The sequence below is a fragment of the Podarcis erhardii genome (assembly GCF_964252035.2).
Source record: "Podarcis erhardii genome assembly, chromosome: 2".
Taxonomy (NCBI): domain Eukaryota; kingdom Metazoa; phylum Chordata; class Lepidosauria; order Squamata; family Lacertidae; genus Podarcis; species Podarcis erhardii.
In genome coordinates, this window is record NC_138498.1 from 17,177,571 (window position 1) to 17,204,086 (window position 26,516).

Here is a 26,516-nt window from a genome sequence, read left to right on the forward strand (position 1 = left end):
CCCCCCCGTCCCGCCGCTCTCTTGGCGGGAATAACGTTGCGGCGGCGGCGGCGGCGGCGCGAGGGAGGGAAATGGAGCGAAGATGGCGCGGAGTTCCTTCGCTCGTTCTGACAGAACGTTTTGCTGCTTTCCCCCGCACAAACACCGAACACATACACACACGTCTCGCAGGGTTCTGGTTCTCGAGGGGAGATTATTAAAGGAGCCGAGGCGGTTCTCTCCAGAAAGAACGCGGCTGGAGGGAACCGGATTACGGTTCCTCAAGAGGCTGACCCGAGACATACCTATTAATATAGGTTAAGGCCATAGGAGCAGTGCCAGATTTACGCATAAACGAAACATGCTATAGCTTAGGGCCCCACTCTTTTGGGGTCCCCTAAAAATTTAAAGGGAAAAAACCCTGGATGTACATTTCCAAAATATAAGATAAAAAACAAATAAAATAAAACCTACATACAGTAACAGTGTTTTGTGTTGTGTAGGCTCCTGTGATGTATGTAATGGGCCCCGCCTGCTCCCTAAAGTATCACTGGTTTGCTCATTTCTATATATAGGGTGGCTACATTCTGCATGGACTGGTTCCATGGCAGCATGCAGCTGAATGTATACTTAATTGTACAGTGGTGCCTCGCAAGACGAAATTAATCAGTTCCATGAGGCTCTTCGTATAGCGGTTTTTTCGTCTTGCGAAGCAAGCCCATTGGCGGATTAGCGCTATTAGCAGCTTAGCGGCTTAGAAAAAGGGGGGGGGAGGAAAAACCCCCCGCAGGAACTCGCAAGACATTTTCATCTTGCGAAGCAAGCCCATAGGAAATTCGTTTTGCGAAGCACCTCCAAAACGGAAAACCCTTTCGTCTAGCGGGTTTTCCGTCTTGCGAGGCATTCGTCTTGCGGGGCACCACTGTATTTCTGTTCAACAATTACTTTGATAAGATGACCTAGTTTTGACTCTGCAACAGCCAGACACTAGTACTAAAAGAGTGTTAGAACTAATTGAAATATTTGGTCAAGTAGCAGGATTTAAACTGAATAAACAGAAAACAAAGGTTTTGGAGAAAAATTTATGTATTGCCTAGAATGTTATTTTTATTTCAGACCTTACAAATTCTGGACAAGATGGATTGTTTCAAGAGGTGGCAGAAAGATATATCAAAATTTGTCTGGCAGGGCAAAAAGCCCAGAATAAAGTTTAAGATTTTAACTGATGCAAAAGATAGAGGGGGGTTTGCTCTGCCGGACTTAAGATTATATTACGAAGCAGCAGCTTTCTGCTGGCTGAAAGACTGGCTACTTGAGAACACAGACATCTTAGATTTGGAAGGATATGATAATTGTTTTGGTTGGCATGCATACTTATGGTATAACAAGGCAATGGTGTACAAAGGTTTTAAAAATCATATTGTTAGAAAAGCATTATATAATGTTTGGAGCAGATACAAAGATCTATTAGAAACTAAAACTCCCAGGTGGTTGTCACCAATGGAAGCCAAGGGGGTGAAAAAACTTAATATGGATTCTAAATGGCCAAAATATTGTGAAATCTTAGAATATGAAGGTGAAAGGGTCAAGCTTCAGAGTTATGAAAAACTAAAGTCCAAAGTTCGAGATTGGTTGCATTACTACCAGATAAATGAGACATTTAAAGAGGACAGGAAAATAGGATTCCAGAAGGAGAGGTCAAAGTTAGAAACGGAACTGTTAGATCCCAATACTAAGAATCTGTCAAGAATGTATAATTTGCTGCTTAAATGGAATACACAGGAGGAAACGGTGAAATCAGCTATGATTAAATGGGCACAGGATATCGGTCATGACATTATGTTTGCTGACTGGGAACAGTTATGGACCACTGGTGTTAAGTTCACGGCATGTAATGCCTTAAAAGAAAATATAATGAAAATGATTTACAGGTGGTACATGACCCCAGTCAAGCTTGCAAAAATTTACCATTTGCCCAATAATAAATGTTGGAAATGTAATGAGAATGAAGGTACCTTTTATCACCTATGGTGGACCTGCCCGAGGGTGAAAGCATTCTGGGAAATGATCTATAATGAAATTAAGAAAGTCCTTAAATGGAGATTTACTAAGAAACCAGAGGCTTTTCTCCTGGGCATGGTTGGCCAATTGGTGCCAAAGAAGGATAGGACTTTCTTTATGTATGCTACTACTGCAGCAAGAATTCTTCTGGCAAAGTATTGGAAGATGCAAGAACTACCTACTCTTGAAGAATGGCAGACAAAGGTGATTGACTTCATGGGACTGGCAGAGATGACCGGCAGAATTCGTGACCAGGGGAAAGAGGCAGTGGAAGAAGACTGGAAGAAATTTAAAATATATCTTAAAAACTGTTGTAAAATTGATGAGTGTTAAGATGTCAAGGGGTAAGAAACAGAGAATTACAGCTGTAATCAACAAATTTATGGGAATTCAATGAAGGGATTTAAATGGGCAATTTGACTAAAGGGTTGCTAAAAAATTCTTTTTAAAATAAGGATGCAGCGAAAGGGTGGTATGGGGAAGTCGATTGAAAGAAGTTACAGGAAAATAAAACTATGAATTTATTTCTGTCTGATTTGTTTATGTCTGTTTATGTTTTGTGATGTGTTTGTCTTTTAATTATGTGTTTTAAAAATTGAATAAAAAATATTAAAAAAAAAACAATTACTTTGATAAAATACGTATTTTGTTATGTGAAAAATGGCTTTAGATACCTATTAGGTCCATAAGTGGAGGGACGCGGGTGATGCTGTGGGTTAAACCACAGAGCCTAGGACTTGCCGATCAGAAGGTCAGCGGTTCAAATCCCTGCGACGGGGTGAGCTCCCATTGTTCGGTCCCAGCTCCTGCCAACCTAGCAGTTTGAAAGCACAAGTAGATAAATGGGTACCACTCCAGCGGGAAGGTAAACAGTGTTTCCGTGCACTGCTCTGGTTCACCAGAAGCGGCTTAGTCATGCTGGCCACATGACCCGGAAGCTGTCTGCGGACAAACGCCAGCTCCCTCGGCCAATAAAGCGAGATGAGCAGCGCAACCCCAGAGTCGGTCATGACTGGACCTAATGGTCAGGGGTCCCTTTACCTTCACCTAGGTCCATAAATTACCACATAGCATATATTCAACACAAAAAAACAGCAACAATTTATTGTTGACAAAGTACAGCTGGACATATAAAGGGCCCCATTACCTTGAGTAGCTTAGGGCCTCATCAAAACTAAATCCAGCCCTCACAGGAGCCAACTCCTAGGGGCCAAGGGGTCCCCCCCAATTTTCCTAGGAGCATTTTGCGGCAGGTAATCTCATTAGCGCAATTAAAACTGCAGAGTGGAAGGAAAGGAGGAGCTGTTTCAGCCTGCCCACTTTCAGCCACTCCGAAGACCAGAGAAGAGACCCTCTTAAGAATATGTGGGGGTGGGCAGGAGAAGGACTAGACCAGGGGTCTGCAACCTTTAAGACAAAAAGAGCCACTTGGACCCGTTTCCGAAAAAAAAAAAAGGGAGCCGCAAAACTCGTCATTATAAAAATAACTTTTGTCACTTTTTTTTTATTATTTCTTTGTTTGACCCCTCAGAATTACTCCTCCTCATAGAAATAAACGTTAAATTTTATATATATATATAAATATTTATTAAGGTTTTTTTTATAAAAGAAATGCACAGATAATAAACAACATTGGTTATATCGTAACATAATTTCATAACTTCTTTGGACTTCCTCACGTCTTCTGCTCCTACTTACATCGTTGGAAAGTTTTTCAAGCAAATTATCAACTTGTTTGCAATCTTATATCCAATCATTTAAATATAATCTAGCAATTCTCCAAAAGGTTTATGTTTTCCTTAATCTGGTTTATCATCAAATTCCAGTCTAATTTAGTGGTGGCCAGTTATTTATGATCAAGCATCCTTCTTAACATTCAACCAAATTAAAAAAAAAACAAAAAAACCCTTCAACCAAATTACAATATTTTTGTAAATAAGTCTTAAATTTCTTCCAATCTTCATCAATCCTTTCTTCTCCCAGGTCTCGGATTCTGCCAGTCATCTCCGCCAGTTGCATATAGTCTATCAGCTGCATCTGCCACTCTTCCAGTGTTGGTAGATCTTGAGTTTTCCAGTTCTTGGCGATGAGTATCCTTGCTGCCGTTGTTGCATACGAAATAAACGTTAAATTAACAAGTTACCTTTTTTTGTGTGTGTGTTCTTCACTCCCCTTCAAAACAGTGACCAGCATACATGCCCCTTACAATGTAGTGGGCGGGCGGGTGGGAAGGTGACGTCGGGAAGGTGCGAGACTAACGCACGCACCGCTCTCATGCGACGTCACAGCCAGTACAGCGCCCGCCACAGTGGGGAGTGTTGGGGTGCACAATGTGCCTCCTCCCCTCGCTAGTATCCGCCCCGGAGCAAAGGTGTAAAAGAGCCACATGCGGCTCCGGAGCCGCGGGTTGCAGACCCCTGGACTAGTCCATGTGAAAAATGAACATAATGTTGTAGCTGCATTTCATTCATTTTCAGCTTTGTATTCTTGTGATTAAAAAAGTGCGCCTAGACATTCCATTGTTGCTCCCATAACCTAGGTTGAAGGTGCCCTTTAGCTCCTAGCTTTCATGTCTCAGGTTTTAATACTTCCATCCAAAGCACAGATAAGACTATCATATTGCTTTTCGCACTCGGACCTTGCTGAGTTAATCTGCAACTACAGTAGAGGTCTTCCCACTACAGCTCGCTTTCCAGTAGCAGTAGTTCCGACTGCAACATCTTGGCCCAAGTGTAAATAAGTATATACTTAGCAGACCTGGCTAGGTATTTACTTAATGAAGAAACTGGCTTGACCATTTTAGTAATAGCCTCTGCAGAATCCAGTCTTACTACTATGAAATTACAGTATTGCAGAGGACCCCCAAACCCATTTAATTTAATACCAAATCATTAAATATTTTGCTTTGCTGTAGGAGAAGTTGCAGAAAGCAATTAATAACAATAAACATGGAACTACTTATAGGCAAAATTCTCATTTGTAGATTCTCCTTTGGGGGATAAGGACTAAAAAATATTACACTAGAATTTCAAATATGCCTGTATTCAACTGTAAATTATGTTTTATTTTTTTAAATGATACAGAAAAGCATGGCAATGGTAGGCATCTATCATGTACATTTCTTATAGAATATGGAAATATATATTTAGGAGAGGATCATTTGAATTTTGTAAATTAAGCCTCTATGAAGAATTGAAGCATTTCTTTCACATATTAAATTATAATTTTCTGCATGTTTTTGAAACCATGCTCTTTTTTCATATTGCAGCCTGTCAGTAAAATAGTCACAATATAACTTACAGCCCCCAAAACATATAAATGTAACTGAACAATGCCTTTTGGATTGATGCTTTTAATGAAGGATTTTTCCATTCATTTTGGACAAGGTTAAACAACTGAGTACAAAGCATTCATTATTATAAAAACAAATGGCTCCATATACTTGTTTGCAAGAGGAATGAATACGTTTTAAAAGGAAAAGTATAAAGTTCCAAAAGAACAGGACTTTTCATAGAACAAGATGGAAGGTTACCAATCCAACGGTCAAAAACATGAGAATGTGTTGAAAGCTCATAGTAGAAGTTCTGCTGAATATTGTGACTGCTCTATCTATCCATGGTCGATAATTTTTTGCACGTATATAGATTCCAGGAAGTTTGGGTCGGCCACAGCCAATACCAAAACTGGTGATTCCTATCAAATAAAACTTGGTGTAATCTGGAAAGTAACACATCAGAGGTCCTCCACTGTCCCCCTGGAACATGAAAAACAGTAAGTTTTAATTTGCATCTCATGAACAGGCAAAACAAAATACAGTTTTCTAGGAAATATGGATCAGTTGGGAAAGCCTGAATCGGTAATCATGCTCTGCTATGTTGCTTTGCCATGTTGCTTTCTGATACAGGTATGCACACAGATGTTTAAAGCAAACCATTTTTATTTACACACATCAGAAATACACACATGCATGCACCCTTCAGCTTTCAGGGCTTGGACATAGGACAGATATTAACAACCAACAAGCTCTTTTCATCCATCTATTCAGTTAAATCTTCTTTTTCTTCATACTCCATTTTCTCCTGCAGTTTCTAAAGTACTCTTCCATCAATTGATGCTTTATCAAAATTACCACTAGTTATATAGCACCCTGTAGAAAACAGAGAAGCTCTTTAGTAACAAGGCAAACCAACATACTAATCAAACGCGCACATCATTCAGATACAAAACTCTCACCTGCAGAATCTTCTCCTCCAACTCTTCAATTAAAGCTTCCTTTTCTTCATGCTCTATTCTCTTCTGCGATTTCAAAAGTTACACTGCCACCCACAGCCTCTACAGGTAGGGAAATGGATGTGGCCTCATCCGTTGAGCATCAATATTATATACACATATATCTACAATCCCACTCTAGACCAGAATCGCTGGAATTTGCCAGGGAACATAGTTTCAGGGTCTGGATCCTGTCCTGCTGTAAACATCGTTGCAGGTAAGCGTGTTGATGTGGGCTCCTTGCCCTCATCCTTCAGGAAATGGGTACACACACACACACACACACACACACACACACACACACACACGACTTCTGGGTCAGAATCACAGCATTTACAAGGATTGCAGCTTCAAGTTCTGGGTCTGGACCCACTGCAAACATGGTTACATGTAAGCTTTGGGTTGAAACAGGTATATCCCCCCCTAACATCCCTGACTTTCCCTTTTCAGGTTTAACACTGATGGCTGCCATGGAGTATGATAAACTCACAGTATCTGCCTTCTTGACCTACTGTACTCTCCTAGTGCTCTTCTTCAAAGTGCCTAGTAGGTAGGTAAAGACCACAGGTGCCACGGCCGGCTTTGATGCTGCCATGTTCATCCTCAGAACACGTCTGGGTATGCAACTAAGCTCTCCTGCCTCAAGCCCAAATTCCTCCACCCTCCTGATTGGTTGAGGGTTTCAAAATCTCATCCTATTGGACTGCAGCAGTATGCTATCATCGGAGAGGGGGGTCACATGACACCCTCCCCCAAAAAGGCATGTCACGGCAGTAGCTTTTTCTTTTTAATAGGTTTTATTAACATTGGGGGGGGATATACAAAGTATATTGGATATTCGAAAATAAAATGACAATAACATTTTCCACTGGTAATTTGGTTAAGTTGCATTTTCCATTCTCTGGGAAAGTGCCACTGCCTCTTCCCAAGTGGGAAATCTTGGTCACCTAGAAAGGTATTTCAATTGTCTCAGGGGCCCCTTGTAACAGGAGATCATGTTGTGCCTGCTGACAACTTGTTACCTGTGTCCTTTGTCATGTTGCAGTCCTTGCATCCATCTTCGACTTTAAGATGGCCATCTCTTGGTTATAAAGCACCATCCATCAGGTTATCTTTTTCATTTAACTGGACTTCCCTGAGACCCCAAAACTGCCCAGCTTTTTCTAGTTCTTCCCCAGGGTACCTGACCTTGTGGATTCCCATGGAAAAAAACATTGTTAAACTTAGTTAGATTGCCCTTCTTGACCCTCTCCAAGTTTGCTATTTTCTTTGGGTTAGTCAGGGCCTCTTAAAGGAACATTATCTTAGTATTCTTCCTTAAGGAAGCTTTTAAAAATGTGTTTTGAACCGCGTTAGGCTTGAGCCTTTTCCCCGGATGTTTCTTGACACATAGGTAGAATGGTAGAATGGCCAACAAAATACAGTGGTACTTTGGTTCTCAAACTTAAACCGTTCAGGAAGTTCATTCCAAAACCAAAGCGTTCCAAAACCAAGGCATGCTTTCCCATAGAAAATAATGCAAAATGGATTAATCCGTTCCAGACTTTTAAAAACAACCCCTAAAACAGCAATTTAACATGAATTTTACCATCTAACGAGACCACTGATCCATAAAATGAAAGCAATAATGTACAGTACTATACAATAAATAAGACAGTATTGTAGGTGATAAAAATTAAAATCATTATTTTTTCTTACCAGCACTGATGTTAGTCATTGTTTGGAGGGAGATGGGGCTTTTATCCATTTCCGCAGTCACACAATCAATCAATCAGTAGCTGAACTGGGTTCCACACAGTCACAAAAACAAATCAACCGAAAAAGCCTCAAAAACAAAAACGCAAAATAAATAGCAAAAACAAAAGCGCCAAACTTAATCCGTTCTGGAAGTCCTTTTGACTTCTGAAATATTCAAAAACCAAGGCGCAGCTTCTGATTGGTACAGGTGCCCTGGAAAAAATAGCTGGCAACCACATTGGACATTTGGCTTCCAAAAACTTTCAAAAAGCAGAACACTTTCTTCTGGGTTTTCGGCGTTTGGTTCTCAAGTATTTGAGTACAAAGGCATTTGAGAACCAAGGTACCACTGTATGTGCGCCGAACACCCATCACAGACATGCCCTCACACCTTCAGATCATAGTAAAACTCAGGGAACCAATCGTTTCCTCAGGACAGGTAACTATTAGTGTTTAACAATGTCAGGGGCAACTCTGCTTGCCCTATAGACTGATGTATCTGCATGAGGAAAGGGTAGATTAGTGAGGAACCTCCCAAGCTTGTCGTCCTTGTGCTGACCTATTGATCTTCTCTCAGTGTTAGACCAATACTCTTAGGGTTGCTGGCCTCAATTCCACTCTTTCTCCATACAGCATAGTGGGGGAAGAGTTAGCTATTCGGGTTAGAACTAGGATCTTTCCTATCACATATGTATTTCCTACAATGAACACAGCTTTCGTGTTTTTCCGAAAACCCTGAGTCTTAATGCGATCATATCCAGGATAATCACCTCTAGCAGGGATTCAGTATTCAGTTCACCTTCGGTCAGCTTTTTAACTCTAAACACCAACATTTTATTCGTTCCTTTGATTTCTGCCTTCTTCATTTCCTAAACCTCGCTGTCTTTCTGCCCTCCCCATTTTCACAAACATCAGTCATCAGCATCTGAGCATTACCACTGTGCTGCCACGTGCAGTCTTGTTACTTAAGTGTAGGCTTTTGGTCTAGGCAATGTGCGTTTGTGTAGTAACTTACCTGTTTTATTCTGTACCATTGCAACTGACGCTTCTAGCTACAAAGCCACTTTCTCTGCCATTTTGTTAAAATAAATACTATTTATCTTGCAATCTATGAGTCTTTTGCTAACTCTCCCAAGCAAGAAAAACAACTTGGCAATGGTATAGTTCAATAACTTTGAGGTGTGCAATGATCTCCAGATTAAAGATTCCCAAAACCACATTTCTGTGAGTACAAGCTAGTTTGTGTACGCATGCAGAAAGGGAGATGGAAAGCCTGGTAAAAAATGACACGTGAATATATTTTTGGCAATATGTTTTTAAATAGAATTATTTCCTTTTTACCTGGCAGCTATCCACATGTCCAGTTTCAGAACCAGCACAAAGCATATTCCACGATACTACGCCTGCGTACCAGTCATATCTATTGCAGATATATAGTGGAATAACGTCAACTTGAGCTTCTTGTAATATAAATTTTCCTCTACCTGTAATCAGCACAAAACATTGTTAGAAGTATGCTTGTGTTTCTTTAGCACTGTGTAATATAAAATTGCTAGCTATAGCAGCTCTTGGGAAAGGACAATGATAAAACTCATGAACTGTGCCACACATCCCCTGTGAAGTCTATTTCCAGTATTCCACAGAAGATTAATACTTTTTAAAAAGCATTTTAAGAGTACATTTAAAAACACACAGTGTGAATGCAACAAACACACACACACAAACACAGAGCGCTTTGACTGGTACAAGGAATCCTCCGTACATTCTACAGCAAACTCAGTTTTCTTTCTGTGCATTGTGCGAAAGAATCCCAAATGTCATCACTGGAGTGAATCCAATGCTACTCTGAGAAGGGCTAGCATTGAATACAACTCACTGCAAAGATTCTTCCTGAGACCACCAAATCTCAATTAGATCACCAAACTGATTTTTAACACAGATTAAAGGACACATAAGATATTTACCCTTCTCCTCTGTGTTTCCCCATCCACTTATGAAACATGGGTTTTCCTCTGCCACTAGTTGAGTAGTGCTGTTAGGTAAGCAGATAGGCTGAATATAATCACTGTAGCTGATAGGCTTTTTTAGTTTAAACAAGGCAACATCATTTTCGTACGTGCTTCTCTTGAAACCAGAATGCATCACGATAGCTCTGACATGGCGCTTTACGGTAGAAGATTCATAGTTATAAAGATGGTGCAAGCCAAATACAACCCTCCAAAATGCTGGATCCCTAAGAGAGAATAAAATCCCTTTATCATGTCCACATATAGGAATTTTCTTACAAACGGGTGGTTCAGAAATGATTTTTCTGCACATGTGATTGGTTCATAAGACACCCACATACCTTATTCAGTCACCATATTTGTTGCTGTTCCACTGCTTACTGTCCACATCAGTAGGCAGATCCTGATGAAAAATATTCTGGATTTTATATTGTTCCTCACCCCAACCACTCTTTCTCTGTCCTCCACTACATTTTTACTCCATTGCCTTGTAAAAAAACATTCAGAAGTGTGGAAGACTGCAAAAGCAAATGCTACCACCTTCACAACAGTCTTGTGATTTGTGTGTGAGCAACATCTATTTCCATTTGTTTGTTTTATACCTTAATAATGGAGATCTTGTGCAAAAATATTTGTCTGCGTCTCCATCATGAATGTGGGCATGTCTTCTCAATATAATGACCACCTCTTAATGCCACTTCTTTATCACAGTGTAACTACACCTACTGCTCTTTGATGCTGATTATTTTATTTCCAGATGTAATTATAAATACTTCTGGCTAAATCATAGTTTCATTGAGCTAACATAAAGGTAAAGGTAAATGACCCCTGGACTGTTACGTCCCGTCAAAGGCTACTATTGGGTTGCGGTGCTCATCTTGTTTCAGGCCAAGGGAGCCGGCCTTTGTCTGCAGACAGCTTTCCAGTTCATGTGGCCAGCATAACTAAACCACTTTTGGCGTAACAGAACACCGTGACGGAAGCCAGAGCGCACGAAAATGCCATTTACCGTACCTTCCTGCCACAGTGGTACCTATTTATCTACTTGCACTGGCGTGCTTTTGAACTATTAGGTTGGCAGGAGCTGGGGCAGGAGCTCACCCCGTCGTGCGGATTCGAACCGCTGACCTTCAAACTATCCCTGTTTGGAGTTTAAAAGTCAAATACACCTTTGGTTAACAGTCAAATGCACTAACCAGTTGCACCAGAGACACCTGCAAGAAACTGAGTTGAAAAGTATGATTATCTGCAGTAAACAGAGCCACACCACATTTAAGTAACATTCATTGCACTCTTAAAGCACATGACTCTCTCTCTCTCCCCCCCCCCCAAATAATCCTGGGGACTGTAGTTTGGTTAGGGTACTGGGGCAGTGAGGAGGCAAACTATGGTTCCCATGATTTGGGGAAGAAGTAATGGGACGCAGGTGGCGCTGTGGTCTAAACCAGAGCCTAGGGCTTGCTGATCAGAAGGTTGGCGGTTCGAATCCCCACAATGGGGTGAGCTCCTGTTGCTCAGTCCCTGCTCCTGCCAACCTAGCAGTTTGAAAGCACGTCAAAGTGCAAGTAGATAAATAGGTACTGCTCCGGCGGGAAAGTAAACGGTGTTTCCATGCACTGCTCTGGTTTGCCAGAAGCAGCTTAGTCATGCTGGCCACACAACCCGGAAGCTGTACGCCGTCTCCCTCGGCCAATAAAGCAAGATGAGTGCCACAACCCCAGAGTCGTCCACGACTGGACCTAACGGCCAGAGGTCCCCTAACGGCCAGAGGGAAGTACATAAGAGATAAGGAAGTAATTACTGAAGTTATTCTTTTGCAGTATAAAATGTCTCCAATAGGATCCATGAATTAATCATTCCGGAAGCAGGTTTCATTGCATCTGCTTTGCTGGCAGCCCAGTTCCATCAGGCCTCTGAACTATGCTGGCTGGTCAATACAGAAATATAGAAACTGTCTAGAACTCGGTGCTTGAGTTTTGAATTTTGTTTTCCTCTTCCCTCCTCCTCCCTTTTCCCTTGTGTGTTTGGTTTTTTGTTTGTAAGCCTACAGGTAGGAAGTGTCTTGATTTGATTTCATGTAAGCCACTCTGGGAGGCTTCTTGGCTAAAGAGCAGAGTAGAAATGCTCTAAATAAATAAACGCTTGGCATTTTCCTGCAGACAGATGTGAACTGATTTTGTACACAGAAAGCAGAGACCTTGCTCTTTCCTTGCCCCTTTTTCAGATCTGAAAAACTGCAACATTCTAGTAGATATCTGTCCACCACCTTGCCCAAGAAGGGGGTATTTATGACTGGGTAGTAGTTCTTTTAACTGCAGGGTCCAGATGGCCTTTTTTTTTTTGGTAATGAACTCCACTGCAGAGATCTGGTTTTCCATGCCTTGTATTGATATTTGCAAAGCGTTTGGATGTCTGCGCTGGAATTCACTGCCTGGTGGTTGGAGGGCTGAGCACGTTTGTGTGTGTGTAGAAACCTGTGAACTCCAGAAATGTATGAATTGCATTGATTGTTCAATCCACTTTTTGCCTCTGGTTGCCCATGGGCTGTGAAAGGTTCCCCACCCTTGCTATAAAGCATAGCAGGGAATGGTTTCAGGTGGGGATGGGGGGGTGAAAGGAAAAAGGGCCCCCAATTTCTGAACTATCCCCCTGCTTCTGATCTCTGAATTGATGTTACAGGCCTATTGCCGCAAGTGGGTTGCTCCTGTTATTGATATACCGAAATGTTTTGTTCCAGGTCTCTAGCGGTAGATACAGATTTCAAAAATAAGCTAGTCGTTTTAACAAATATACTTTTTTCACACCTATAACTGGCAAAAAAAGAAGAAAAAGATTTAGAACAGAAATATACCTACGTCCATTTTTTAATGCAGTGTGCTGCTGTCAGCACTGAGTAGTTATTAATCACGGATCCACCACATACATGGTGATATCCTGTACCAAAGCGGTAAACTTGAAGACTAACTTGCCATGGCCATGCCCCTGGCTCAGCATCACGTCCACCCACAATCCGATTCCATACTGTCATCTCACCCATCAGAGGCCTTGTCCCGCAATCTAGAAATGAAAACACAGTTATGCTAGTGGTGAGATACGTCCCTCAAAATACAGCAGGCATTCAGCAACAAATACATTTAAAGCAGATCCTTAGAACCGTTGTTTTGAATGGATCGGTATGGCACAACAATTCTGTTACCGGATGAATTTCTGTTGGGCATTGTGGAGGGAAGTATTTATTTACTTATTGGACAACAAAACCCAACTCCCACTCCTGCTGGCCACTTAAACTTAAGCTTCTGCCACCATTCAGTCTCACTCATTTCCTCCAAAACTTTAGCTTAAGAAAACTAACCAGGCTTCATTAGCTGATCATATAGTGCAGGGGGCTTTTTAAAAATATATAGGTAATTTGGTGCAATTATACCTTCGTACCTTGGAACTCGAATGGAATCGGTTCCAGAAGGCCGTTCAACTTCCAAAATGTTCAGAAACCAAAGCATGGCTTCTGATTGGCTGCAGGAAGCTCCTGTTGGACGTTTGGGTTCCAAAGAACGTTCGCAAACTGGAACACTCACTTCCGGGTTTGCAGCATTCGGGAGCCAAAACGTCCGAGTACCAAGGCGTTCGGGATCCAAGGTACGACTGTATAGGGTTTTGTATGTAGGAAAGCAGAAACTTAAAACTAGCTTGGTGGCTATTAGGCAGTCACTGCAAGATCCCTCAATGCTGGCATGGTATGTGCCCACTTGCCACCCAAGCTGTGGTCTGCTCTGCACTAGCTGCAAACCCCACATACAGCACATTACACTGACGACGCTGTGCCCCAAAACTCCTGATGACTGCTTCCAATGGCATCTGATTGGCCACAGAGGACAAGTTGCTGCGCTTAGATAGGCCGCTGGCCTGATCCAGGAAGCTTTGCTTATGGTTTTAAGTTCACACAATCGATTGAAAGCTCCATGCTTCAATGAGGTGCTATTTTCTCCCTACCACCACTTTGACTTTGAGAACTGATCACAGAAAATCCAAACCATCAGTCATGACACAACAGCATGTCTACCCTGCCCCCAAACCCAACAAACAATTAAAGTCTGCTTTAGAAAAGTTTATTTTAAAAAGCCTATTTTCCAAATGAAATGAACGTCAGAACATTATTATTATTATTACTATTATTATTATTATTACTATTATTATCAGTCATGACACAACAGCATGTCTACCCTGCCCCAAAACCCAACAAACAATTAAAGTCTGCTTTAGAAAAGTTTATTTTAAAAAGCCTATTTTCCAAATGAAATGAACGTCAGAACATTATTATTATTACTATTATTATTATTATTACTATTATTACTATTACTACTACTACTACAATCATAACAATAATATTATTAATAATAATAATTTATTTATACCCCGCCCATCTGGCTGGGCTTTCTCAGCCACTCTGGGCAGCTTCCAACAAAATATTAAAATACCATAATGATTCAAACATTAAAAGCTTCCCTAAACAGGGCTGCCTTATTGTATTCACTGCCACTTATTGTTTGGTCATGGTGTTGCTCCCCCACAAAATCCTTAAAATCCTGTTTCTCTCTTGTGCCAATGGATATAAAGCCCAAGGTATGAACTTGACAAAATGCACCCATTACCATGCATAGGTTCTGGACTACACGGTACCACTTAACCGGAGACATCATTTGTGAGAACCAGCACCTCCACACGCCCAAATTTCTGCTATAACGGAGGCTCTTCTGCAAAAATTTCAGCGGCCTTGTGAGCGGCACCCATTTGGAAGTAGCAAGACGCCCCGGAAAAGCTTTCACATGTGACTGCCCTGCTCCTGATTCGCTTCCCATCTGAACTGCAAAATTGCAAGAATGAGAGCGCGAAACAGAAACCCACATGTAGGAACCCTGCAGAGCTTGCCTTCCGCATTCGCAGCCCCCATCTCCTGGCAAGTGGCTCTGGGGATGGCATTTGGGTCCCCGTGGAAGAACCCATCATGGCCGTATCAGTGGCGTAGCGTGGGGGGTGCAGGGGGGGCCGGCCGCACCGGGTGCAACATCTGGGGGGGGGGCCGCGCTCGCCGCCTCCGGAGTCGCCGAAGAGCCTCGGGTGCAGGCTGTAGCAGAGCCCCATGTCTCGCGGAACCGACGAGCTGTGCGCGCATCCAGGCTGAAGGCGTCCGGCAGGCAGCGGCTCTCAGCGCTCGCCGCGGTCCCCGCGCGTCAGGGCCGCGGAGGGCGCGCCAGGCAGCCCCTCCTCACAGCCCCGCCGCCGCCGCTGCTGCTGCTGCAGCTGCTGGGCCATGTTGCATTTTCCTCGCCTCTCTGCCCTCCCAAACGGGCAAGCGGCATCGTTTGGGCGGCAGCGCCAGCGGAAACTCGCCTCAGATCACCTGACACGGACCCGCCGCCGCCGCCGCGGCTACCTTACTGTAAATACCCCAGCCCAGGCAGCAGCAAGAAGAAGCTGGCAGCGGCGGCAGGTTAGGGGCGCAAATTACTTGCCTTGCCCCGGGTTTGGGGGCGCAAATTACTTGCCTTGCCCCGGGTGCTGACAACCCACGCTACGCCGCTGGGCCGTATGAGTCAGGAGGCATGCTGTGTCCCCCCCCCCCCCAATGTTTTATTTCCAACAAGTGTCGCTGGGTGGCTCAAGATGGAGGGGTGGTTTTTTATTTATTAAAAAAACCCCTTTAAAAACATAAAATAACACAAGATGTGATCCAATCTAATTAAAAGGAAGGAATACACTATTTCTACAATAATTTGAAGGGTTAACATGTGTATACTTCAGCTATTCCAAACTATGCTACCTACCCCAAACACAGGGGTGTGTTTGCGTGTAAACTTTATTGTGTGAGGAACCAGGCCCAGACGGGGGGGGGGGGGGTGAGCATATGGGCCACTTGGCCCGGGCCTCCGATTCCAAATAGGGCCTTGATCAGCATATTTATCTATATTTTCCATTTTGTCTTTATATGCAGATACAGTTCAAGCCTTGAAATAAAATTATTTGTCAGCATAACTTTTGTGAAAATTATTTATATACTTACTTATTTATAAGACTTCAGTTATCCCCAGGGTAAAAAAAAAAGAGGGGGGCACATTATCTACCTGGCCCGGGTCTCTGCCTGGCTCTGAAAGGCCCTGTGAGGAACTCCAGAGTGGCATATTAGAACTGCAAGTTGGGTTTTTGTTTTTCTGTTATAAAAAGGCCAAAACTATTGTGTGAGGAATGCCAAGTGGCTAGTTATGTCTGCAAGTTGTTGTTTTTTTTGTTTTTGTATTATTAAAAAGGTCAAAACTAGGATATTTATGGTAACTTGTTTCCCAGTATGTGTAACAGAGTGTTTAAATCTTGTACAACACCTTGTGAAATCTGTGTCAGCCAGAGATAATAGATTTCACAGCAGAGCAGAAAGAGTAGCAACAAAGAAGTTGGCTGGGTGGTAGAAGTTATGCCTGAAAAAAGAGGCAGCAACCTTCCAGACTGACTAGTTATGGGGGGCATAAACCTTCAAGGATCAGTGTATAGTGCTATAAGTATTTTAAGTCTCAAATATAGAATAAATATTTATAAATGCACACATATCTAAAACAGTGGTGGTTTCCAGGACCCAAATGCAACCCCCCGAGCCGCTTGCCGGGAGACGGGGAGGGATCCTCACAGCGGATCCATGGGCCTCGACCTGCAGGAAGAAAACCGCCCGCTTGATTTGAGGGATCCAATGCCTTCGCATCCTTCCCTCCCCAGCGGCGACCCCGATGGCGAAGCTGCGCCGCCTGTTGCGCGCTCCGCGCACGTCCCACCGGAGGTTTTGAAGCGGCTTCCCTCCCGCTCCCCGCCTTCCTCGGGGAAAGCGCGCTCCACGCGCAGCTCCGCCCCTGCGATCCTAAACGCGGAGCGATCCTAAACGCTTCCGACGGGCCGCGCACCGCTCCAGGGGGACGAGGAAAGCCCGGCTCACCCTCCGAGGGAAGCAGAGACGTTATGTTCAGGGTCACGGCGTGACCCAGAAGCAGCGCCAGCAGAGGCGCAGCGGCTGCCCTGAGACGGCTTAGCCGCATCGTCCGTCGAGGAAACTTTCTCCTCCGGCCGAAGTGACGTTAGCGCGGGGGAGGGGAAGGTGGGGGGGGGGGCGAAGCGCGCAGCGGGAGCTTCCGCGCCTTCTTTACGCCCGTCGGTTGGATCGCTTGCTCCTCGGGGCGGGAGTCTCCTGTCGGGGATCGATAAGGGAATCCCGAGAGCCGGCAACGAGGGGGGGATGGGGACGACCTCTCCCCAAGCCCTACGAAAGCGAAGCTTCCTATTATTTAACCCGACGTAAGGAAAGCAAAAAACCGCCTGGTGGAATGTCACAGCGACGGCAGCTGATAGCGGCTTTGCCCGTTACAATAAATCGCATTTTACGAAAGTAATCGGGGCTAAGAGAGGCAACGGGCGGGGGCATGGGTTCTTTTAGCAGTTAAAGGGATTTTGGTAAATAAGGATTGATATGCCTAATAATGATGATGATGATTTTATTATTTATACTCCACCCATCTGGCAGGGTTTCCCCAGCCACTCTGGGCAGCTTAAAATATTGTAAAGGTAAGGTAAAGGACCCCTGGACAGTTAAGTCCAGTCAAAGGCGACTATGGGGTGCAGTGCTCATCTGGCTTTCAGGCCGAGGGAGCCGGGTTTGTTTACAGACAGCTTTCTGGGTCATGTGGCCAGCATGACTAAACTGCTTCTGCCACAACGGGACACAGTGATGGAAACCAGAGCACATGGAAACGCTGTTTATCTTCCCACTATTTATCTACTTGCACTGGTGTGTTTTCAAACTGCTAGGTTGGCAGAGCAACGGGAGCTCACCCCATCGCAGGGATTCGAACCACCAACCTTCTGATTGGCAAGCCCAAGAGGCTCAGTGGTTTAGAGCACAGCACCATCTGTGTCCCTGATATAAAAATGGTAAAATATTAGGCATTAAAAATTTGCCTTCAGGTGTCTTCTAAAGGTCAGGTACCAGTAGTTGTTTTATTTCCTTGACATCTGATGGGAGGGTGTTCCACAGGGTGGGTGCCACTACGGAGAAGGCCCTCTTCTTGCCTGGTTCCCTGTAACCTCCCTTCTCGCAGTGGGGGAACCGTCAGAAGTCCCTCAGAGTTAGACCTTAGTGTCAGGACTGGACAATGCTTGTGTAAGAGCAACACAAGTGCCCTCCTACGATTGCCTCTTATAGGCGACCATTATGCAGTGAGGGCGGGGGGAAACGTATCTTAAAGGATTTAGTTCTGAATCAACTCAGTGTTTGGGGTGTGTGTAAAACTCATGCAAGGTTGGCTTTGCATCTGGCCAACTGAAGCACAGTACAGTATTGTAATTCTACAGCACTCTTTGTGTAACTTTTCCCATGGTGGGCGGTGTACATTGTCCCCCCCCCCCCAAATATTATCACAATAACCCTATGAAACAGTTTAGGATGAGAGTTTGTGACTGGCCCAAGTTTACCCCATGTGGTTCATAACCAAGTGGGGATTTGAACCCATGTCTCTTAACTACTAGAGCACACTAGGAAGGACTTATGGTAGAATGACAGCTATTTGTTTCAAGATTTATATGCCACTTTTCCGCAGCTAAAGCACTTGTGAACAGTTCACATCAGTATTAAACAATAAATTACAACGGTGTGTGATAAAACACTGAAACAATAATGTATCACTCAACAAACCAGTCTACCTTGTACTGATAAAGCTTGGTCCTAAACACAGGAAACTTATTTATTAGCTACCACTGATCTTACTACCGTAGCTTTTAAAATTGTACATAATAATAATTTTATTATTTATACCCCACCCTATAAAAAAATGAAAAATGTACATATATGTTGATTCCACATGTGCTGTGCCTAGAAAGCACAAGTCCTGGCAGTTTCCCGCTTGACTGGAGTTTTCCCCTTTCCAAGGGAAAACCCGCTCTTTAGTGATATATCAGAACAAATGGCAATCTGGGGGAAACCCAGATTCCTGTTCGCTCCAATTGAACACTAAAGAGCAGGGTTTTTTTCCAGGAGGGTGATGGAAGCAGCATAACAAGGGGAGGCATGGATAAACCAGTCTGTATATACATATTTTTTATTGTGAAATCACTTTGGGAAGCTTTATGAGAAGCGATTCATAAAGGAAATTAATAAATGAACAGTGCTTCTGGGTTTACATCTTTGCGGATAAAATTGTTTTTGAATTTGTCAATTCAAAGTAGATTATAAAGCATCGTAACTGTTAAATATTGCATTTTGGTAAAGATTTGCAGGAGGAAATAATTCAGTTTAAAAGTGCAATGGAATAAGATTGCTTGTTCACAGAACAAGATGAATGGTTACCCACACCACAGTTGAAAAAATCAGAACACATGGAATGCTCACAATGGAGGTTTTGTCAAGTAGGTGTGAATCTATCCAACTTTTGTAATGAGCTGCATGTATATAGATTCCTGGTAATTTTGGTCGACCACAGCCAATACCAAAGCTGGTGATTCCTACCAGATAAAATTTGTCATCATCTGGCAAATAACACATCAGAGGACCACCACTGTCTCCCTGGAAAATGAAAAATAAAGAAGACAATCTAAGTGTTGTTGACAGTATTCGGAAGGTTTCACATGGAGAGGGATTGAGATATAATCGTTTTGAGTTTTACCTCTCAGAAATCATCAAGAGAAAATACTCATTGCTAGGAAATAAAGGATGAGTCTGGAAATACCGGTAATGAATTGGGTAATCTTCCTTTGTGGCTCAACAGCACTACCAACAGGTAAGGTAACGGGACCCCTGACCGTTGGGTTCAGTTGCGGACGACTCTAGGGTTGCGGTGCTCATCTCGCTTTATTGGCCAAGGGAGCCAGCCAGTTTCCAGGTCATGTGGCCAGCACAACTAAGCCGTTTCTGGCGAACCAGAGAAGCGCACGGAAACGCCATTTACCTTCCCGCCGGAGTGGTACCTATTTATCTACTTGCACTTTGATGTGCTTTCGAACAGCTAGGTTGGCAGGAGCAGGGACCGAGCAACGGGAGCTCACCCCATCATGGGGATTCGAACTGCTGACCTTCTGATCAGCAAGCCCTAGGCTCTGTGGTTTAGACCACAGCGCCACCCACTCTCGAGTACCAAGTCAGGCCAGTTTAAAAATGTGATCATTTGGGGCAGGTGGGGAGAGGAATTCTAGACATCAAGCTAGTCATACAATAATAGTACTGTACATGATATTCCATTTAATGTTTGCTACCATAACAAGAGCCATGTTTTTATTACAATTCTTGCCTCACCCTCTGTTGCCAAATTCTGTTTTAGAGGGAAGCATAGTGGAAATAAGTGAATACCCTGAATTTTTATGCACAGCTCTTCTTTCATTTATTTTATGTTTTGAAATGTATACCCCACTTTTCTTTCTAAAATAAACTCAAAAGTTCCCACTCTCATTTGTCAGCTACTAGTATATTTCAGTGAGCCAAAAAAGGACTCAAAAAGAAAATAGTGATAACAGGATCTATATCTTAACTGGAATTATGCCGCATGCAATCTCAAATCAATATTGGGCACATGAAATTATGGTATTGCTTGAATTTTACTGTGATTTGTCAATGAGACTATTTCATCAAATGAAGAAACAGCAACTTATTTCTATTAATTTTCCAACTGCTTTGGTAGTACTGTGACCAGTATTACCCTCATCCAGTAATGATATCTGAGCTACCAACAAGAAGACAACAGGTTTCTTCAATTTGTTTTGAAACAGAATTATCTTCATTTTACCAGGCAAGCGTCAACATGTCCACTTTCAGAGCCAGCACAAAGCTGATTCCTTGATAGTCGTCCATTATACCAATCGTAACTATTACAGACTTCGTGTGGAAAAACTTTTATTTCAGCTTCTTGTAATATATAACTTGGTGTACCTATAATGAATACATAAAATACAGCTGGTAGTATGCCTCTGTTTAACATTCTGTAACATTTTGAACAATATGCAAAAATGCTGGCTGTTGACATCTTTTGGTCCAAAGTAACTTTCTTAAGCCTCATGCACCACAGCCACATCCCCATTAAAGTGCAGAGAACCTATGTCAATTGCTAAAATGGAGCTCAAAAGTCATTCCACCATTTTGGAGATGTGATGAATTTTGGTACACTGATGAATTTTTTGCTACACTAGGTGAATGCAGAGCTGTAGATACAATCCCTTTTTAAAAAAAAAAAAATTATTTATGATACAATCCCTTTTTTAAAAAAAAAAATTATTTATGATTTTCAATCTTATACATTTCAATAATTTTACAATCATTTTAACATTTCAAAACTCGAATTCCTTCCCCCCTTAAATTTTTATTTTATATTTTCTGCATATTCCAAATTAAATTAATCACTTATTCATCTACTTTCAATGTATACTCTCAGCTGTAGATGCAACCCCGTTTATCTTTGAGTGTGCTGCATTCTCCTTTAAATTTTCTAGTGGTGCAACCTTTAAATGAGCAATCTGAATGGCTGGGCTTAACGATGGTGCAATGCGTTTAGGCATCACCATGGGCAGGGCTAGGAGTCATGGCAGCAGTGTACTAAGTTGTAATCAAATTAATTACAATAGGACCACAACTTATGTGGGGGTTATGTGGGGTGTCACGCAACCTTCCCAGAGCCCAGAATGCAAGGCAGAGGGTTTTTAAACTATTTCTGTGGCGGGAAAACCCTTTGCGGAAAGAGCTTTTAAGTCCTCTGCCTTTCTTAGTGGGCTCTGAGTCACACAAGGGTTCTGGAGGTTCTCACAAGTCTCCAGGACACTGATAAGCAAGGCTGCCCCACCCCCCTGTTTAGTCGCCCCGGTCACAATGTGTAAAGCTGAGATCAAGTACAGTGGTACCTTGGTTCTCAAACATCTTGGTTCGCAAACGCTTTGGTTCTCAAACTCCAAAAACCAGTAAGTGTTCCGGTTTTCAAACTATTTTTGGAAGCTGAACGTCCGATGCGGCTGTCGGCTATTGTTTCCAGGGCACCTGTACCAATCAGAAGCTGCGCCTTGGTTTTTGAACATTTCGGAAGTCAAACTTCCGAAACGGATTAAGTTTGGTGCTTTTGTTTTTGCTATTTATTTTGTGTTTTTGTTTTTGAGGCTTTTTCGGTTAATTTGTTTTTGTGACTGTGTGGAACCCAATTCAGCTATTGATTGATTGATTGATTGTATGACTGCGGAAATTGATAAAAGCCCCCCCATCCTGACTATCATCAGTGCAGGGAAGAAAAAAAATAAATTTTCCTTTTTATCATCTACAATACTGTCTTATTTATTTTATAGTACAGTACATTGATTATTGCTTTCATTTTATGGATCAATGGTCTCGTTAAATAGTAAAATTCATATTAAATTGCTGTTTTAGGGGTTGTTTTTTAGAAGTCTGGAATGGATTAATTCATTTTGCACTACTTTCTATGGGAAAGCGTGCCTTGGTTTTGGAACGGACTCCCGGAATGGATTAAGTTTGAGAACCAAGGTACCGCTGTATGTGAAATGTGCATATGTTATGGTCCTAAGTTTATTCTGCTCATTGTCAGTTTATTTGTTCTGGCCATGAACACCTACTGAGTGTATACTTGTTGGGAAACCTGGGTTTCCTTCCGAGTAATGTGAAATAGTCCCAATGTATTCACAGCAAGGAGGTATTCTAAGATCACCAAACTAATTCTCACTCTCAATAACAGATTAGTTGAAAACTATATATATATATATATATATATATATATATATATATATATATATATGGGTTTTATATTCTGATTTTGTTCTGTGAACCGCCCTGAGACCTTCAGGTATAGGGCGGTATATGAAGTCAATAAATAAAAAATAAAAGGAAAAGGAAATATTTACCATTCTCTTTTGTCAATCCCCATCCACTTATATAACATGGGTTCCTGTCACTCAGGAGAAGAGGGGTGCTAGGTAAACAGATGGGCTGAATATAGTCATTGTATGTGATAACCTGGCTTAATTTAAACAAGGCAATATCGTTTACGTGACTTCTTGCATCATAACGACAGTGGGGCATGATTTTCATCACCTGGCTGTTTACAGAATGAATCTTGTCTCCATAAAGTTGACGCAAGCCAAACACAGCCCTCCAAAGCTCTGGTGTTGTCCTAGGACAAAATGAAAGCCCTTGCAGAGTCAATCATTAAGCTAGGATTGCAACTTCAGAGCAATGAATTTTGTGTCTTGCTTCACCATCTGTTCAAAAATAAACATGAAGCTAGACTCATCAAACACCAAAAGAATGAAAGAGATATAATAAAAGCAACATATCCAGCAAATCGTTTACATTCCAAACAGATATATAGATAGGTAACACTAGTCAGACCAAGCTCAAAACATGCTCAACAAGTTTCAATTCAGTTCAACTAACTTGGAATTGGGCAAAACTAGGCTTTATTTCACCCAGGTCAAAGACAGAGTTTGGCACACAATGGCACCCCTCTGGGGGCTAGCCCCTCCGTAGCTATGGCATTGCTTGGAATGCCACAATGACAATTGTGTCTGTAAATAGAGCAATGTTATTTCCTTTCCTATCTGTGCCTTTTTTGCAGGGAGTTGATTTTATGATGCTCATTATCCCGGGGGGGAATTACATTCAGAAATTTGCTGGAGTGGACTGGGGGACATTCAGTGAATAGGATGGATCCTCCCTCTGGAACAGATAGGCAAAGCATTTCAAGTCTTTTGCCTCTTCCAGGATTAGGAGCCATTCTACCCTCCAGTTCTGCCCTGCCTCTGGTCAGGCTGGCAGATTCCTTTTTTCTATGGGTAAAGGGGGGGGGGTCCTTATTCTATATACCACTGTCTTTGTGGTTTCTCTTTTCTTCGTTTTTGCCTCTTCCGTGTGTTTGAGAGGGTTTTCTCCGACAGATATCCATAATACAGCTATAACACTACAAATCACCTGGCCTTGCAAAAAGCTGAAATAAGATAAAGAGCCACATGTATGGATACACATACAAAAAACATTCAGTAAGTTCATATACTTATATTTGATCCATATACTTTTCCCACATCAGACACAGAAAAAAGATTGAATATATAAAGATCTGAATATATACCTGTTTTGAATGCAGTGTGCTGCTGTTAGCACGGAGTCATAATCAATTAAAGATCCAGCACATACATGAAAGTATCTTCCATTAGTATGGTGAACTTGAAGACTAACTTGCCAAGGCCATCTTCCAAGTTCAGCGTCATGTCCACCTACAATCCGTTCTTCCTCTGTGGTCTCATCTACAAGTGGCCTGGTTCCACATTCTAAATATCAAAATTTATATTGGTGAGATGCAATCCAGCAATTGGGTTGCACCTTTCCATTTATGCAAAGACTTGTGTTTGTGCACTAGTACATTCCTTGAATTGTTGGGGATACCCAGAACACCTGATGGAGACATTATGCAAACCTGAAACATTCACCGGGGGGGGGGGGGATAACCCTGATTATACTGTATTGTTGGGTTGCAAACCAAAGCCAGCCTCTGCAATATCACTGATTTTAACCTATGTTAACAGAAGACTACATTATACTATTGTAAGATGCTCTCTTTTTTCACCCCAACAGGGCACCTAAACCTGCAAGAAGATGGGTAAAAATCACATGTTCTAAATTGAGTAAGATCCTAGTTCCAAGGAAAGATCCAGAGTTCATGATTTTCCTCTCCCCCTTTCTGAAGGTGGGCGGACAAGGGGCATCAAGAAATCTAAGACTGTTCCTGTTTTGTATGTAGGCAGCTCATTCCTTCTCTCAAAGGTGCTCTCCATAAAAGGATCTAGCCTTGTTTCCAGTCAATTAGGTAAAAAAAGGTAAAGGACCCCTGGACGGGTAAGTCCAACCGAAAGCGACTATGGGGTGCAGTGCTCATCTGGCTTTCAGGCCGAGGGAGCCAGTGTTTGTCCACAGCCAGCTTTCCAGTTCATGTGACCAGCATGACTCAACTGCTTTTGGTGCAATGGGACACTGTGACAGAAACCAAAGTGCACGGAAACACTATTTACCTTCCGTTGCAGCGGTACCTATTTATCTATTTGCACTGGCGTGCTTCCGAACTCCTAGGTTGGCAGGAGCTGGGACAGAGCAACGGGAGCTCACCTCGTCACACGGATTTGAACTGCTGACCTTCTGATCAGCAAGCCCAAGAGGCTTAGACTACAGCACCACCTGTGTCCCTCCAGTCAATAGTCCCATAGTCAATGGACTCCATAGTTGCCTTTGACTGGACTTAACCGTCTAGGGGCCCTTTAACTTTACCTTCCAGTCAATTAATTCAAGGATTGGCTCTAAATAATTATTTCCCCACCCCACCTCTAAAACACTACAGATAATTTTGCTTGCTCCAATAGGGTAGAAACCGAATCCCCTTATTTTTCGGATGGCGGCCAAGGGTCTCATTGTGCAGCCCTCACCCCCAGCCTCCTTCCTTATGGGCGGTTCTCACGGGAGGGGAAGCCCCTAACACCGGAGGCCACTAGCAGCCTCCCTCCAGCCCCAGCCTCGAAGGGCGTGCCTGACACGTGAGAACCTGACACGTGAGAATGTGCCCGCGGGTTCCGCCGCCCAACGTCAAGCGAAGCCGGGCTCACTCTCTATAGAGATCCCGGGGTTCTCGCCGGCGGCCTCGCCCAGCAGCAGGAGCAGCGCCAGCCAGCCAGCAGCCGGCGCACGAAAACGCCGCATCGTCTGTCAAGGACACAAAATGGCGGGCAGCGAGTCTTCTCCCGCTTTTTTCCCGCCCTTCCCTGCTGAGCGTCACGTGACGGCCGCGCGCTACGTTTTTCCGACGGCGACGCCTGCGCGTTGGCGCCTCAGCTTTCGCTCCCAGGCGGCGGGTGTCCCGACTTGTCCCTCTGCAAAATGGGTCTCCCCTCCCGTCGGCGGAGGTATCGGGAGCCGGTGGAAGCGCCTTGCTGGAGGGAGGGAAGGCGATTTCCATTCATTTCACTGCTCCCAGCCTTCGGGGTCACCTCGCATGCTGTTCTGGAGGACGGAGACCGCCTGTCCACTCCCCAATACTTTTGAAGCAGCTTTTTTTTGGGGGGGGGGACAACTCTTATTTATAGATCTTTACAATACCAACTGTATGTATTTTCCGCCCTCCCCCCCTCCAGTCATGTGAGGTAGGAAAGAGATTTGCACATAGTGATCCAAGGTATCTATAATGGAGATTCGTAACTTAGCAGGAGTTTGAACTTCGGTTTCCTCTCTTTTATTTTCTGGCAGGTTTCCTGTGCCATTAACAAGCTGAGAGGCAGAAACGCAACAGATTGAGCTTTCTTTTTTGCCGCCTTTCCACTCCAGAAAGAGTATTCTGGCATATAGGTGTTTCTTTGTTTTATCTAACATTCATTACTGGACCAAGCATGGGAATACACTCTTGTTTATGGTGACATATG

The 26,516-nt window shown here is 43.1% G+C and overlaps 1 protein-coding gene across 7 annotated transcripts; it reads right to left on the reverse strand.

Moving 5' to 3' along the window:
• Window positions 1-5,376: 5,376 nt before the first annotated feature.
• LOC309335023 (transmembrane protease serine 12-like) lies at window positions 5,377-25,871 on the reverse strand. Of its 7 annotated transcripts, none has more exons than XR_014153318.1 (7): window positions 25,707-25,871; window positions 24,185-24,383; window positions 22,962-23,230; window positions 20,855-20,997; window positions 19,468-19,641; window positions 13,018-13,109; window positions 10,141-10,279 (listed from the first exon to the last, which is right to left on the reverse strand). XR_014153318.1 is itself a non-coding variant. In XM_081849915.1 (6 exons), exons 1-6 carry the CDS (start codon window positions 25,798-25,800, stop codon window positions 13,089-13,091), a joined length of 900 nt encoding a protein of 299 aa, XP_081706041.1. In that variant the 5' UTR covers window positions 25,801-25,871; the 3' UTR covers window positions 12,954-13,088. The 7 variants fall into 7 exon arrangements, 5 of the variants coding, with proteins under 5 accessions (XP_081706039.1, XP_081706043.1, XP_081706041.1 ...); XR_014153319.1 differs by having other exon boundaries at window positions 10,145-10,279; window positions 13,022-13,109; XM_081849915.1 differs by lacking the exon at window positions 10,141-10,279 and having other exon boundaries at window positions 12,954-13,109.
• Window positions 25,872-26,516: the final 645 nt, after the last annotated feature.

Excerpts from the sequence above, each read along its gene's own strand:
- LOC309335023 (XM_081849913.1), bottom strand. The coding sequence starts at position 17,125 with ATGCGGCTAAGCCGTCTCAGGGCAGCCGCTGCGCCTCTGCTGGCGCTG. Across the intron at positions 13,110-17,025 it reads GTCTCTGCTTCCCTCGGAGG|ATTGCGGGACAAGGCCTCTG; the intron begins GTGAGCCGGGCT and ends TTTCATTTCTAG. Across the intron at positions 5,795-9,387 it reads GACATGTGGATAGCTGCCAG|GGGGACAGTGGAGGACCTCT; the intron begins GTAAAAAGGAAA and ends TTCATGTTCCAG.